This window comes from Phodopus roborovskii, unplaced genomic scaffold (genome assembly GCF_943737965.1).
Source record: "Phodopus roborovskii unplaced genomic scaffold, PHOROB, whole genome shotgun sequence".
Taxonomy (NCBI): domain Eukaryota; kingdom Metazoa; phylum Chordata; class Mammalia; order Rodentia; family Cricetidae; genus Phodopus; species Phodopus roborovskii.
In genome coordinates this window covers 55,052,756-55,070,160 of record NW_026126433.1, presented here as the reverse complement: position 1 = coordinate 55,070,160, position 17,405 = coordinate 55,052,756, and the positions used below count along the sequence as shown (strand labels likewise).

General features: G+C 43.1%; 1 protein-coding gene across 2 annotated transcripts in view; it reads left to right on the top strand.

Annotated features, from left to right (window-relative positions):
- Positions 1 to 17,405, top strand: part of Tgfb2 (transforming growth factor beta 2) — an 80,828-nt gene that overhangs the window by 52,506 nt on the left and 10,917 nt on the right. For both annotated transcript variants that reach the window (XM_051186521.1, XM_051186522.1), the window contains one exon: positions 1,791 to 1,954. In XM_051186521.1, the coding sequence (XP_051042478.1) occupies positions 1,791 to 1,954 (164 nt within the window). The remainder of the gene's footprint in view (positions 1 to 1,790; positions 1,955 to 17,405) is intronic.

The window sequence follows — 17,405 nt, the reverse complement described above, 5'->3', positions numbered from 1 at the left end:
CTCCTGTGGAAGGTTCTGGCCAAGAGGGTGTGGAAAGCCAGAGAGCAGGGCCTGAATTCTGCCAGCCTGGCTGGCTCTGCCAGGGCGACGGAACTGTTTTCAGCTGTTCTGTTCAGCACGAGATTAGGAGTCATGATTGCTGGGATGGGTATATTCCAAGCAAAGGAAAGTGAATGTTGTCTCAGCAGCAACCCTATAGAACTGCTGTGCTCGGGGACTCCAAAGACTGTCCTGTTTGGTCGGAAGGCTTCCTGCCATCTCTTCCACAGAGGGCCATCACAGTGTCTCAGCCAATACCTTCATTTCTCCAAAACCTGCTTATTTTGGATTTGTGGGGTTGTTTGTTTGTTTGTTTCTGAGAGTTCTGGTTTGGCAGGTATAAAGCCTGGATTCATAGGGCAACTTGGAATTCATGAGCCTGAATTTGCAGTCTCAAGGATATGGGGAGAGATAAGAAAAGGCTCCCATGAGGCAAAAACTGCAGACCACCTAAAGATGAGGAGCTTGGGTTTGTTTCTAGCTACCCTCACTCCAGTGTAACTGTCAGGGATTCAGGAGTGGTATTTATATTTGCTTTAAGATTGACAAGATGGCTCATTTAGGATTCCCATTGATGATCAACTATGCAAACAGATCTTTGTGGGACTCAGTGCATTCACAACCCTGCACTGAATATGTAGGAGGTGGGAGGGAAAAGAAACTCCTTGCAAATAGCTTCTACTTTCCAGATTTTTAAAATTGCACAGGGGAAAGCAAAATAAACAAACGCAATGCAGAAGCAATCAACACATTTAGAGAGAAACATAACTGTGAATGATTATGTTTTAATAAGGCCCTGTGGATGTACAAAGGGCAGAAAGAAGAGAGCTTCTAGATATTCTGAAATGGGAAAGGTAAATGTATAGGAAAATTTTGCAAGGTTATAGAAACATACTCAAAAGCCAGTGGTCTGTTGGTGTTCAATGAATGTGGGAGGTGGGATCAGAGAGGCAGGACAACTTGCTCAGGTCTTAGGATAACCTCAATTTCATAGTCAAGGGCAAAATTCTAAGCAATGCACGAACTTGAAATTGTTGCGTACTATGGACCACAAATGCTATTTTCCACAAGGCTCTAAATTAAAGAAATTAGTGTTTTCTTCTTATTTCAGAGCTAGGATCACCTTCTACCTACCTACAGAGTATGTTACCCACCCCCCAAAATTTGAGGGCTGGACCTTGTGGATAGTTTGTGGGTCAGTTTTTCTTTTTCAGAATTCCTTATAACTTGGTCATATGCATGAAAACCCAAACTTTAAGAGTAAAAATAACGACTCAGTCTATGAGGCTGAATATGAGTGGAATATTTGGAGTGAAACTTTCAAGGAAAAAAAACACACACAGGCAGAAAGCTTGCCATTTAGGAGCTATTTTCTTGGCATATCTGATTAAAGCGTATGCTAGCTCGGCAGCTCTCTTCAGCCATCAACTGTCATGAACTTGTTCCAATTCGTAACCATCTAGGGTTTCCCACTGGTCTGTCAGCCTTCAAAAGACAGGGTTAACTGCTTGCTTTCAGACATGGTTGGAAATGGTTTGTTAATCGTTCTTAATCTGCTTCTCCTGGAACTAAACACACATGTTGATTTTCGTTTTGTTCCTGGTTAAATTGTTAATGGTATTAAATTGGCCATTGGAAATGAAATTCTGAGGCATTTCCCATATGGCTCCTTGGGACTATCTCACACTGTGGTCTTTCTTGAGAGCATGGTGGGTTTAATCTTTCTCAACCATTTCCCTAACTTTTTACAGATGCCATCCCGCCCACTTTCTACAGACCCTACTTCAGAATCGTCCGCTTCGATGTCTCAACGATGGAGAAGAATGCTTCTAACCTGGTGAAGGCAGAGTTCAGAGTCTTTCGTCTACAGAACCCCAAAGCCAGGGTGGCTGAGCAGCGGATCGAACTGTACCAGGTAACCTTTGGGTTGTGTCAGCAGGTGAAATACTTTCTACCGTTAGGAGTTTCTTCTACACACCTGTGTGATCTGAGTCCTGCTTTGTTATTAGTCTTACTGAAACAGCCCAGCAAGGAAGAAACAGAATCGAGAACCAGCACTGTACACCCTCTCTTTTGACTGGCGCATTCACCTTGGGAGACTTTAGTCCTTAGGTCAGGCCTGTCATCTGTAAAGTCAGAATGCCTAGGTCAGACACCCCGGCCCCCCACCCAGAGCAGGGCAGCTGAGCCGAGATCTCCTCTTTCCTCAGCCCCTTCCTCTCTGCCTTTCCTCCTCATCTCCTGTTTACCACAACCTGTCTCATCCCTCACCCGACTGCTAGCTGCTAACCTATCTATCCCTCAAGACATCTAGCCCCCACCACCGGCACATGCTGTCCTACGTTGTGCCAGCCGCCCTGATCTCTCCCCTCTCCCCTTGTCAGGAGAGCTACTGGGTAGCTGTTTGGAACACAGATGAAGAATGGGGCCCCTGAGATTTCAGACACTGACTCTGAACCAAGCAACTCAGGTGAAGTCTGTGCGGCTGAGACTTGAGTGGCCTAGGAGTTATGAGAAATGCAGACACCCATTCTCTACCCACTCCATTTTAAGGCGCTCCCTGGGTAATCCATATGCACTATGAAACTGTTCTCTAAAGCCTTGCATCTGGTGAGGAAGACAGATGTGCAAACATACAGTTTAAATGTTATCATGTCCCGTGAATAGCTTGTGCAGGTGCAGAGGGCAGAGCCTGGGAACTCTTAGCAAGGAGCTGGTGCTCAAAAGAGGCTTCCAAAAATGTCTTAAAGTATATTAAAACAAGGTAAGGGGTCATTCTGAGCAGAAGCAGCAATGTAGTGACAGGCATTAATACTTACTTAGTAGTATGTATTTAGTTTTGCAGTGCTAGGGATCAGGCTCAGTGCCTTGTGTGTTGGGCAAGCACTCCACCACTAAGATAACCCATCAGCTCCCAACAACAGCATCTTGGTGGGCTTATTGAATGCACCCAGGAGAAGGTGTTCTCATAAGGAAGAGGCAGGAGAAGGTGGCTTCCAAGCAGAGCAGAGACATAATGTAACAGAGAGACAGAAGAAGACTAAGGACAGATTCTTCCTTTAGTGTTGAGCAGTATGATTCATTGGTGGGCTTGCTTGAAATGTAGGTTCTTGATCATTGGCATCCACGACACTGGCAACATTCATTTGTATAGGGAGCAAAGACACACAGCTTTAAGGCACCAAGAACTTACCATGAGAGTGTGTCTCTCTCCAGTGAATTTCATCAGAAGTCTTGACAGGAGGAGAACTAAAGCCACCCTCTCATTTTCTCCGACCTTCTTCCTTCTCTGTTCAACATAGTTTCTAAAGGATTCAGCTCTCCCAGGCTTGAAGGAAACCATGAAACAGAGGCTCAAACATAAATCATTTATATTCATTTGATTTTTCACTTCAAGCTCTAGAATGTATTAAACTTTTATATTTGGGGATGGGATGGAGAGTTGCTGTTTGTGGAGAAAAATAACTGAACCATTTTAGTAGAGAGAACAAGTCATTCCCTACCTAAGTTCATCTATATAAGACCCTGAATGTGCATCTCTGAGGCTTTAGAGTGAAAGCTAGGGATGTTGGGTGGCCTAGACCTGAGATGTGAAAGTAGGGGCTCCTAGCTACTGTAGGGAGAACAGTGCAAATGGAGTTAATGAAAACTGCCCCATTCTTCCCCACCCACTGTGTGTATGTGTGTGTGTGTGTGTGTGTGTGTGTGAGAGAGAGAGAGAGAGAGAGAGAGAGAGAGAGAGAGAGAGAGAGAGATCTCAGCTTTCATTTCTCATATTGCCCAAGGGAATGTAAAATAAAAAAGAGGTCAGCCAGAAAACCTGACTGTCTGTTAAATTAGACTTGCAAAATATGCTACTGGAAAAAAAAAAGTTATACTGTGCTCCTGTTGTATGGAATTTTACAACACACAATCCCCTTAAGACTGACCTCACCTCTGGCGCCACGTTGGAGACATACACAGCATAGTAACCATTTCATCCCCCCTCCAAAACAAATAAACAAACAAAACAGCCATGATGCATAAAAAAAGTACTCTTTGCACAAGGACATCAGTATCTCAGGGTTTTTCAAAGTGATCAAATAGCATGCCTGCCTCATAAGGAGACTAAATTGTTATCATTTCCATTAAGTCACGACACTGCTGGGCGTCAGCTAGTCTCATGAGTAGACAGGACTCAGAAACTCATGTGGACACTGATCCTTCCTGACCATATTAAAAAACAAACAAACAAAAACCTGATCATGCAATAGTAACTAATAATGCTATTACTCCCTTTTTCATAATGTAACCCAGGAACAATAGAACAAAATTGGTAATTATTATTAACATATACAGTATTCACTGTGTGTTGCACAATGCTGTAACTGCTCTCTCTCCTAGTGTGCATGTGTGTATAAAGAGCCATTCACTCTTTATAAAACACTTATAAAAAGTACGTAATGCAATCTTCTGTATGTTATAAACAACAACACTGGAGCCTGTTGAACTTATTGACTTTCTTGGCCACTGGGTTAGAGGAGGGCCATGCCTGGATTTCCACCCAGGCTGTCTGGCTCCAGGAGCCATATTCTTGACCTCTTCTCCTTATCAGCAGAAAGCACAAGGCTGTGGGGTTGGGACCATGTGTGTAGAAGGCAGAACTTTGTCCCCTTGGGATCCCAAGGAAGCCCTGTGGTGGGAACTATTTGCAAGTTGGTACAATACAAGCACCTTACTTGATGGACATTTGCCAGGTACAGGGTTCATGCACAGAAACCTTGCACAGGCTGTGTCTTCCTCACAACTACCCTTGTAGATTCCCAGGCATCCTTTGGAATGCTTGTAGAACAATATCCTTACTTTACAGATGGTTTCTGCATGTTATAAATAAAAGCTTGAGCACTGTAGTCCCTATTTCAAGGGTCTGGTTCTTGATTTGTCCCCCATGAGTTTACCTCAGGGCTTCCTTGAAGAACATTTTCTACAATGTCTGCTCAAGTGCCATTTAGATGAGAGAAGAGGAGGAGCTTCATAGCCAGTCTGCCCTGGGTTTGCTTTTGCTTCCTACCTTTTCCATATTTGCTTTGGGATCTGGCAGATCCCTCTTCTCTCTGAGCCTTTACATCATGAACTGCAGGGAAAGGTTTTCTTGAGTGAGGTAATGGACCTTCCAAGTGTGGCAAGTCGGAAGCAGGAGTGGACCACTGTCTGGATTTTACTGGCCTCCTTGGAGAGGAGGGGGGAGGATATTTCTTCTACAACTGGCTTGTGATTAGAAAATGGCTGCCATGCTGTCCATTATCTCTGGTTCGACTTGGTCTGATCTGTTTCCTATCATAAGAAGAGCAGAGTAGGGTAATGGAGTTGCCCATCATTTATGTTATTTTGTGACTTGTTTGCTTGAATAAATCTCTAAGGACAATGAATGGGATGGGGGTTGTGATGTGTCTTTTTGAAGAATTACTAGAAAGTAATCAAATAAGTGGGGGCAATCCTTTACCTCATCCCCTAACCCCTCACTACTGCTTCCTGGCCCACCATCAGACACAGAGATTTTTCTATTTCAGATTGATTTTTAATTTTTTTTGTGTGTATGAGTGGGTGCCTACATGTGTGCATGTTACCACATGTGCTTGGTGCCTGCAGAGGCCAGATGAGGACATCGCAATCCCCAGAAGTGGAGTTTTAAAAGTTTGTGAACCTCCCAATGTGGATATTATGAACAGAACATGGGTTCCCTGGATCCTAACCTCTGAGATATCGCTATTGATTTTATTTTTAAACTGTCACAGTTCTTGTGGAGAGTTTAGACTCTCCACGATTGTGCTGGCTCTGGTTTTCAATTAGACATGAATTTAGGCTTCTCCAGTCTCCTTCAGTGGCCATACTTGTCTGAAAAGTGCTGCTTTCTACCTTAGACTACTATGAAGTCCCATATGCTGGTCCCTAGACTTCCTTACCCACTCTCTACTCACTCCCTGCTAAGGCTTGGGTCTACTCTTCTTTCTACCCACAATGCACTTCTAGAGCTATCAATGTGCCTGGCTCCCTTCAGTCCCTTAGGTCTGTGCCCATCTGTGACTTGCTGGTGACTTTGTGCCCTAACCTGTCTGTCATCTCAGGGTCCCTTTCCAACAGAGCCACCTATGCCCTCAGCTAACTTTTATTTTGATGCTCTTCATCACCAAATGTCCTTCGCCTTGTGGTCACTCTGTCTTCATGTTGGCTTTCCTTTCCCCCACTACTCTTGCCTGCATAATGAGAACTTAGTAGCTGCTTTCATAACAAGGTCATTGTTAAAAATAAGTGTGTGACATCATAAAGGGTCCTTAAGAACCATTACTCAGTCCTTTAGCTTTGGAAAATGTCCTGCAATGGTTTTAAAGATCTCTCTCTCTCTCCAACTATTTATGGAGAAAGAAATGTACTTACCTACCCATTTTCTGTTGTTTCTTTAGCAATTGGCAAAGTAGATAATAACAACATAGGCTTAAAAAAAAATAAGATCCTATAACAAGTTAATGGAATTGATACTCTTGGGTTTAGGAATGGTTTGTCCCTTAATGGCTCATGCATTTAAGGCATGGTCTCTAGTGGAAGGGTGTTGACAAGTGTAGAGCATTGAAGAAGTGAGGCATAGTGAGAAATTAGAGCCTTGAAGGAAGATCCTTGACAGTGGTTAATTTCTGAGTTGTAGTGGGGATAAGGTCTAACGAAACTGACTTCTCCCAAAAGTGGCTTGTGATGAGTCAGGTCCAAAGGGTGCCCAACTCCCCCCAAAAGAGCAGGCCCACTGACTTGATCCAAAATTGAGTCTAAATTCAAGCTGGACTACAGAAAGATTTCTGGTGGCTAAATAAAAATCAGCATTTCCTAGGAATGTGACAAAGGGACTCCCATCTAACAAAGGGAGCCACTTCCCTTACCTCTGGAAGAAGGGACATATGGCTCACCATTGTTATATACCTGTGACACCTATTGGCATAGCAAAATGCATGCTGGCCCCCAGGCCCCCTTAGTCCCTGCTTATATTTTCCAAAGCACCCACACTAGCCTCCTGGCCCTTCTTACCTCCTCCCACTCCCCCTCCACTATGATAGTCCCAGGCTGTTCCAGACTCCCTCCCCACTTTTATTTTTAATAAGGGAAAGCTCCCCACCACTGTTTTTGCTTTCTCTTTTACCCTTCTTGGCATTTTCTCTCTTGCTATTCTTTGCTATTCTCTCCACTCCCCTAGCCTTGGCCATGTCCAATCTGTTTCTCTTTTCCTCGGCTCTGGACTCTTCCAAATGCCTCTGGACCTTCCCTCTCTCTCTTATCCACAATACAAATACAGGAAGCAAACTAAGACCATAACCCCTAAGCTCTCTATACTTTTTAAAACAAACAAAAACCAGGCTAAGTCTTGACTTATTTAAGCTTAGTACCAGATAGCCCCAACCACTATTGAAAATGCTCAGCTTGAGTGTAAATATGTGCATAAATTACAGTACAGGCCACTTGTGTTGTCAATATCAGGAAGTAGGAACAAGGTGTTAGAAATATGTTCTCTAACCTGTCTGTGTTAGTGTCAGACCAGAGAATTGCAATAGGAAGTCAGATAAGAAAATCAGAAGAGAGCCCTAGGGAGTTCGTGGACCTATTTGACACCCATCCACATCTGTGGTGGAGTACTAGGCTATGTGGTACAGCCTTAGGGAGTGAGCAAGTTCAGCCAACAGAAGGATACTGTGGCCTGAACCATGAGATGCTATTCGTCATGATCTCTTTCCTGAGAATTCAGATCTCCTGGTAGAATACCTTCTAAGCCGTGTGATGTCTGTGATGGCCTTGCATGTCCCTCTGAGCTGCAGCATTGGCAAATTTCAAGTGACAAAGGTCTCTTTCATCCCTTAGACCTGGAGCAGTGAATTTACTTGTTTATGCCTATGTGCAACCACAGTTAGCACAAAGGTCCATCTGTAGAATGAATGAAAGAAAGGGGAACAATAGAGTATTGTAAGGTGTTTCCATCACACAGGAGGTGTGTGGGGGGGGGATAGGGGGTGTCTCAACACATTTCTAGTGACATTAGCATAAAAAAGATTCTGTGTTCTTCTCCTTGATGGAAGGTACACTTGGTTATGTATACTGTAGGTGTCTATCAAGTGCTGAGCTCCATCTGTACTATAAAGAGAAAGCGCTCATATGACAACATAGGCCAAGGATCTCTGAGCTCAGGAGAAAGTCTGTTCTTTCTCTTCTTTCTTCCAAAGCTGATGCCTTTTGCAGGCTCCTGAGAAGTCCTTGCCAGGCATACATTACTTAAGACTTCTTGGAAGGGTACAATTACAAAGGAGCCATGACAATTATAGGACACGGTGTTAGCAGAAGTAGTAAGGACTAGGTCTGCTAAGCCTCCTCAGAAGGTTAATAATGCTAGCTTTTGTTTGTCAGGTACCCCTAAAGTGGCCCACTGTGACTAGGAAGAGAGTTGCATTTCTGTCTCTGGAAAAGAAACAAAAAATTGCCTTGCCTAGCTCTGATTCTCTAGAAGGTCCACTTTCCTTCCCTTGGCAGCTCTCTTTTCTGCTTCCCCACTCCGTTCGTATTCTCCTAGCAACACGTAACACAGCAGAAAGGGCCTCCTCACTATCCCATCACAAACCCTAGAGATTCTGTTCTTGGTGGAATGTGTAACCTCTGTGGTTGGTCTGTGGGTGTGTAGAAAACTCTGGTACTTTTCATTTGTCACTATCAAAGACAGAATATTCAGGGACTTACTTACCACTTGACCAAGTGTTTTTAGGTTTGTTAGTGGTGGGAATTTATACAGGACAGGGCTGTATAAAATGCCAGGGGAAGGCTGTATAGGATAATAAGAGTTGTCAGAAATAACATTCTTTCTCTGAAGGATTCTATAGTTTGGATGCACATTTCAAAGTTCTCTCCACCGCACGGTGTGTGATACTCACTGTTATAGTGGGTTTGTTCCCACCTCCCCGTGGATATCCTTGAAGCACCAATCCCTAACCTATGACTTAGTTTCCAAGTAAGTTCACTGGAGGGATAATTAGGAAAGATGGGACCATATGGAGGAGGACAGGCCCCTAATAATTGTCTCACTCATGTCCATGACATGGTGGCCACATGAAATTTGAGAGCCACAGGAGGGACTGCACCTCGTGACATTTTAGCTAATATGTAAGTAGGTTTGAAACTTCCCAGGTCTAGAGAGTGAGAGTGTGGGTGTGTCTGACTTCAAAAGTCCCTGAAGCTATGACAGCACTGATGATCTTCAAGGGCCCTTTGCACAGAGAATCTCTCAAGAGTCACAGAGTGGGGGAATAAACGATCCTTCACTCAGGTGAGAGAGACTGCCCATCTAAACAGGCCTGCAGCTCTCTCACTTGTTGAAATTCCAGTTTCTTTGATGCAGACAGAATACCATAAAGTGTGATTTCAGATACAACCAGCCAGGAAGGAAGTAACTGCATCTAGCAACAGATTCTGGTTTTGGTGCCATGATGGCTAGTTTTGACACCAACATGATAAAGACATTGAGTAAGCAAGTAACAGATACAAGGGGAAAAGGAAGACATGTACATACATACATACATACATACATACATACATACATACATAGATGCATACATACATAGAGTGGCAAGTAGCATTCAGAGAGAATCCAGCAAGCTAAAAACCTGGATAGACCAATTAAGTTCAAAGTTGAAAGGAAGACATCTGTATTTGTGATCAAAATATAAATTACCTAAGTGGAGACTACAGGAGTGAGGTCCAGAGTGTGACCTGCTCTGATGCTTCTGAATCATATGGAAATGTGATACAAATAGAGCCTCTTGTGTTCTTATCCTATGAAAGTGGAAATGCTGAGGCTGGGCTAGAGAGAAAGATAGACAGGCAGACAGACAACAGATGGAGACAGAGAGATAGAGACACAAATTACTGACTCAGTGGATAATGGATGCAGCAACTGCTCAAATAAAGCCATTTTCATTAAGAGTGTACCCCAAACAAGGACCGTAGATGCCACCCCTACTCTGCCCGGATCACATTCACCAGGCTCTGTATTCTTTCCATACTTTATATCACACACTGACTTTACTGAAGAAATAATCTTTAGAGAGACGTGGAAAAGACAGCTTTGCCTGGTATCACAGACCTAAATTAACAGCTACCCAGGATGGAGGCAGAGGGAGGAGGATTGCAAGTACAAATTCAGCCTGGGATCCAGGATAAATTCGATGCCAGCAGGAGCAATTTACTGAGACCCTGTGCTAAAATTAAAGATAAGAAGAGGACTAGAGCTCAGTGACAGAGGACTGGGCCTTACCTCAGTACCCAATGCAGGGCTGGAGGAGGGATTAACAGTGAAGCACCTTGAACTTGACCCGAAGGAAGCTGTTGACGGAAACTGCCTTTCATGAGTTCCTGTCATGGAGAAGAGAGAATTTCCCATTTTACTTGAGCAAGCAAAATGCAATATTCGAAAATCCTCTTCCCTCTGCATCCAGGCTCTCTCCCCTGTCTTTGCCAATGACATGAATACCTCAGGCTTCCTGACTCTAGCCATAGTCAGAGACATGATGTCTACTGCACCTGCAGGGTTTTTGTTGGACTCAAAGTAAACTTAGAAATATTTGAAGAGCTCCATTAACTGCACAGCCACAAGACTATGATAAGCTGGGCCTGCTTGATGGAAATGTTCATTAAGGTAGAATCTGAAGAATTTGAAATGTCTAGAGGTGACAGGTGGCCTCTCTTGTAAAGTCAAGAGGAGAGGCCTCTGCACAAAAAGAGAGATGGGAGTGAGCTTGGTTGGGCTGGAGCAGCTGGCTTCTGAAGAGCCTCTCCAGTCTTGAGCTTTGTGATTCAGAGTTCATAACTTGGTGTCAAGCACATCCAAGAGTCTCAGCCAACAGAGTATGCACTTAAATTGGTATTCATTAATAACATTTGAAACCCTAGTCATATTTAAACATACTTAAGACATTCATGACAGTTGGGACACTGGAAACATTAAAACTGTCACAGCTAGATGGCTGACACTGATTAGGTTAGCACAGGTTTTCTCCATGGCCGTGTTGTAAAATCTCCTTTCCATTGGAAGGCAGGTTGAATTGATTCTTTTCAAGGGTCATTTATGTGTAGATTCAGATAGAGATGTCCAATTCCCACAACCTTCTTGCAATACTGTGGTATGTCATGAAGAGAATGTCACACTTGGCATTGAGCCAAATCCCCCAAATTGATTTACAGTACTATTCTTTTATGGTGAAGATTTTTTTTTTCTGGCTGCAATTTTTAACTATACTTTTACTTAAGAAAACAAACAAACAAAACAACAACGACAAAAACCCCTAAACTATTCTGTAACATGGTGACTTTCACCTCTAGTTGTTCCCGAGCTGGCTTCTTTCCAGGGGTGGAGAGATGAATGAATCCTTTGGTGTAGAGGTTTTGTAACTCAGTGAAGAACTCAAAGCCTTGCCAAAGGTGAGATGTGAGCATTTTGCACACGTTGTGTATAAGTTGTCCGTATCAGTGACACAATGAAGGCAGCTCCATGGGTGGCAGCTAAGCCCCAGACAGGGGAATCTTTATTTTCAAGCTTGCCCTGCTTCTAACTTGGTGAAGATCTATTGTTGGTCAGCTCAGTAAAGGAAAAGAAATCAGAGCCTGTGAGATGGCTCAGTGAGTAAGGGTATTTGCTGCCAAACCTGAAGACTTGAGTTAGATCCCTATGACTTACCTTACTAGGTAGAAGAAGAGTCAGGTTTGTCACAGTTGTGCTCTGACCTGTACAAGTTCACTGTATCACTTAAGAGTAAGCATGCACACATGCACACGCACACACACACACACACACACACACACACACACACACAGAGGATTATAAAAATAAGAGAAACTTTACATTACTGTATTAACTTGAAATACATATATGTGTGTACATGTATATATGTTTCCACATATTAGCATGCCGTGGCTGTTCTTGGTTTTATGAGAGTGGAAGAGTGGTTTTTATATAGCTACACTAACTGCTGATCTGTGTTACTTTTTTTTCCATAAATTGTATTAGCCTTTGTCATCTTTAATCCTCAATTTTTACTTTCTTTGAAATAGAGAGTTTCAAGGAAATCATTGAAAGCCGAAGAATGGGATCCTTCTAGATTCTTAGTATAGTCTTTGTTTTGTTACTTATTTTATAACTATATTTAGGAAAATTTATTGTGATAAGATGCATACACAGAATAAAATTCACCTTTTGGCTGCCTCTATTCGCTGCCATAGGAATCATGTTGTCAGTGCTGTGAGGTTAGCAACCACTGCCCACTGATAGTATTTTAAACTCTTCCCTTTAAAAAAAGCAAAACAAAACAAAACTGGAGTTATTGTGAGTGTATGCATGTGTGAATAGGTGAGTATGTAAGCTCAGATAAGAGGACAACTTGGGGGAGTCGGTACTTCCACCACGTAGGTCCTGAGTATCAAACTTGTGTCACCGACCATGGAAGAAAGTGCCTTTACCCACTGAGATATCTATCTCACCAGCCTGGGAAACTGCACCCATTTATTACTTATTACTTATTACCCTGTGCCCCCAAACCTGCAACAACTATTCTACTTTTTTTCTGAGTTCTCCTAGTCTAGCTTTCCATGTGAGTGAGACACTTTTGGTTTTGTGTTGGCTTCCTGCATTGAGCTTCTTGTCCTCCAGATTCATCCATGTTGAAGCAGATGTCAGAACTGCTCTTCCCTCCCTGGCTGTACACAATAGTTTACTGTATGCATGTATCACATTTGGCTCATCTACACATCTTCTGATGGGCAGTTGGTCTTTCTCCATCATTTGGCTCTGTGAATGGTGTTGCTGTCAACATGGGTGTGATGATTTGAACGAGGATGACCCCGGTAGGCTGATATATTTGAATATTCTATTCTCAATTGGTGGAACTGTTTAGGAAGGATTGGGAGGTGTGACCTTGTTGGAGGAGGTGTGTCACTGGGGGTTGGATTTTGAGGTTTCAAAAACCAATGCCAGGCCCAGTCTCTCACCTTCTCTGACTTTTGCCTGTGTTTTGGGATATATGCTCTCAGCTACAGCATCATGCCTGCCTGTCAGCTGATATGTTACCCATCATGATGATCATGGACTAACTGTAAGCAAGCTTCCAGTTAAATGTTTTCTTTCAAATCTGACTTGGTCACGGTGTCTCTTCACAGCAGAAGAACGGTGACTAAGATAATTGGTATATACATTATCTGTTTGTACCTGGGCTCTCAGTTCTTTTGGGTAATAGGTAGGGGTGGGTTTTCTGGATCACATGGCAATTCTCTTTACTCTTTGGAGGAGCTGTCATGCTGTTTTCAGAAATACACATTTTCCTTATACAAGTCATCATTATGAAGACCTTCTAGAATGCTTTGGTGTTTTTGTTGTTTTTTTCAGAAGTCCTACTTCTCTTTTCTTTTGGTCTTGTACGTCATTAGCTTCTAGGCATTTAATTAACTTGCATAATCTCAATACCAAGTCCAGGTATCATCAGTCAATTGGGAAACATGCAATTCAATTCACTTGGCAAGACCAGATGTGGTTAGAAAGTCATGTTCCAGAAGAGCCCCAGCTTATTGCAGGTTCTAGCCAGCTGAGAATAGGATCTAGAATGGATGGATGGGCACTGTTGGTTAACTGGGCTGACTAAGATAAGCTGCTCGTTGACCAAATTACCTCTGTCCCAATAAGTTGTAGAAAGAAACATAGCAGCAAGTGACTTTGGATCCAGAAGGAACCAACAACTGGTCACATTCCATGCCCTGGTTTAAAGACAAGAGAAAGGCTCAGGTAGCAAAGGCTAGTCCTCCTTTGTGTGACTTTATTTGTGTGTGTGTGTGTGTGTGTGTGTGTGTGTGTGTGTGTGTGTGTACATGCATGTGGGGGCCAGAGATCAATATTGGATGTGCTCTTTGATTGCTTTCCACCTTTTAAAGTGGCCTCTCAGTGAACCTGGAGCTTATGCATTCAGCGAGGCTGAATGGCTGGGGAACTTCTGAAATCCTCCTGCCTCTACTCTTGTACTGTAATTACAAATACATGCTTACATGCCCGACTTTTCAGGTGATCCCTGGGGATCTGAACTCAGAACCCCATGTTTGAAGGACAGGTACTTTACTGCTGGAACTATCTCCCCAGCACATTTTGTGACTTCTTGAATGCAAGAAAGGACCAGTGGGCTGAGGCATCAGGTCGACTCCGCATACTCCGCATCTTCTTAATTAGACTTAATTAGACTTAATTTAACATGCTGACATGTGGGAATAAATGAGGAATTGGAGGAGTGGCACCTGTAGCTTTTGAAGGTAGCTATGAAGTGAAGACTGCATGAGGAGTTGTGATTAGACACTCTTTGAGACAGTTCCGTGGGGGAATCATGAAAGCTGTGGAAGGACACTTTTGAAAAGCACCGTCGGTCCTTGTTGGCCACTCAGTGATTAAAGGTTTGGGAGTCTGCCCCTCTGTACTTGTTCTAAAGGAACTCCGTTTATTTAGCTTAGAGAGAGAAAACAGGCATGGTGAGGGGGACTTAATGAGAGTCTTCAGGAGCCTGAGGACTCTCCTCTGAGTGATGAGAAACAGCTGTTTCCTGTTTCTGCTAAGGATGGGAGAAGAGTGGAGTCAGGACTGCAAGTGACTTTAAGAAATCCTTGTCTGGAGAGTTCAAGACACTGAAGCAGAAAGAAAATTATCCCTTCTCTGTCTCAGAATTACAGGGCCTCCTGTTTTTCTTGGGGTTATCAACACGTGACCTTTTCATGACTCTGAAACCTGTACAAAAACAATCCAGCAGGCCCTTCTCCGATTTAAAAAAAGAAAAAGAAAAAAAAAAGTGTGTTTCCATTGACTGGGTCTTCCAATGCTCTGTGGTTGAGGAAGCCCCAACCCTAACTCTGCAGTGGACTCACAACAGAAAAAGCCAGAGTTCCTTTGCTGTAAATCAGTACAATATACATTTATTGCTACATCCAGTAAAGAAGTCCCATCAGTGGGCTGGTGGGTGGCTTGCAGACAAAGATGGCTGCCAGCAAGCCTGCTGACCTGAGCCCCTCCCTGAGACCCACGCAGTGGTAGTGGGAACCAACTCCTGTGCTCTGAAGCCACACTACCATGACACACGTGCTTCCACACACACTCACACGTGTACAGAAGTGTAATGAGAATAAAACATTTTTATCAGTGTGCTAGTATGTGTTTTCCTTTCAATTGATTAATGAGGTCACGATATTCTTGTCCTAAGTGAGACTTGATATTATGTATATGCATGTGAGTGTGTGTTTGTGTAGATAGAATCACATACACGTGTCATGTATATTTAATGTACACTTAATTTGATATGCAAGATTTATAATATAAACCTTTCTATCATAGTATCAGATAATCATATAAAATGTAATTTATATGTAATTATTTCAACAATGAAAATGAGTTTTTGTTCTGGGTAGTATTCCAAACTGTTAATTACATCAAGATGAATAAACTATTAACAGAAAATATGCACATTACCATATAATAATACACCACCTAAGGGAAGACATTCTAGGAGAAAAACCCAAAGCAGAAGGATGAGTCTGGGCATGCTCTGAACTGTTTGCTAGTAAGGGAAGGAGATGGAATTCCATGTCCACTATTGTTTCATATTCTTTCCCATATTGGGCACATTGTGCCATTTATTCTCAGCTGGGTAAGTTGTATCTCCTTTGACAAGTCAGCCTCTCATCCCTACAGGACTCACAGATGCTGTTAGTGTTTTTCATCAGCCTCGTCTAGGTCTGCCTTCTGCCAGCATCAAGAGTCAGTATAATCATGGCCAAAGATATTTGCTTCGATTATTGAATAAATCCTACCCTATGAAAAGTGGTTGTGACCCCATGGTCCCACTCTGATTGTCATAGCAACATGGTTCAATGGCTTGGGAGTGGGGTGGGCTTTGACTCCTCCCTCACTTTTCCATTTGCTTAATCTACTTTATAGGAATCATTGGAGGATTAAATTAAACCAAATAGAGTGTGACAAGCCCAGAGTCCACTGTACCCGGCCCTGAAGTCACATCTTTTGGTCTTTAGTGAAAAGAACTTCTTGCCTATTACAGGGACACGATTATCCCACACTCTTCCATCTAGTGGGGCTCATCCATGGGGCAGGCCTGTGCCATAAATTTATCTAAAGTTCAGGGGGGTACCTAAGCATGTAAATTACGAGTCTTCTTTCCTTTCCTTTCCATTTTCTCTTCCCTTCCCCTTCTTCCCCTTCCTTCCTTTCCATTTTTCTTCTTTTCTCCATCCTTCTTCCTTTCCCTTCTCTTTATGACTTTGTTTTTATTTCCTTTTGTACCATTTTTCTTTTCCCCTATCCCTCCCTCCTCCCTCCAGCCCTCTTTGTTCTTCCCTCCCCTCCTTTTTCCCTCCCTCCCTCCTTCCATCCCTTTCCCCTCCCTTCTCTAGTCTGGGGATGTAACTCAGGACCTCCTGGAGGCTAGGCAAGCACTCCGCCACCCCCACCAAGCTACAGCCCCAGGTGTTGCTTCTTTCTTCTTCATACTACTTCCTTAACTCTGGGGGGGGGGGGGAGGGTGAATCTACTCTAACCCCAAATATCCCAGGAAGCATTTGTTGCCACATTATCTCAAGCAAACTGTGAAGACATAATGTGTTTGTGTGTGTGTGTATGTAGGTCAGGGAGGGATGCATTAACAACTAGTTGGTAATATGTTTTCGTTTTGCAGCTTACCAGGGAAAAAAATGTATCAACTAGATATCTCTAGAGTCATTTAGTAGCTGTTGAATCAGTAGAGTGTTCCTCTTTGAAATGTTGTCAAGTTGATGGCATGACCCCATGATCAGAGAAGCTTATGAATTTACTGGAGGAACCAAATCCCTAAGTAGGAAAACACCTTCAAAATTAGACTGGGAACTACGAAGATCTGTATAAAACACCACGGCTTGAGCCCTCAAGTACCACTGAAATGCAAGCCATGGGCTGTACATAGCGTAGGATTCACTAGAGCTCCGGGAGATTTAGGGTCACAGATTTGTTCATAAAATATGATCATTTTAAAAGAGAGTTGTAGAAACCACCTCAGATGTACACTTCCCGTTGAAACCACAGAGTGTCCTGTCACAGCTCCTTTTCTATCTTCCTGAAGTCTCAGTGCTCAGATGGATCCGTTCAGACTCTCACTGGCACACAGTGCCACACTGCTCCTGCCAGAAGTTCTTCTGAGATGGCAGGATGCAGGATTTCACCACCAATCACAAATCACACTGAGAGTCAAAACCCAGCAAGCGGTTTAACTCAAAAGCAGGGCCACATATCTTAAGGATTTATA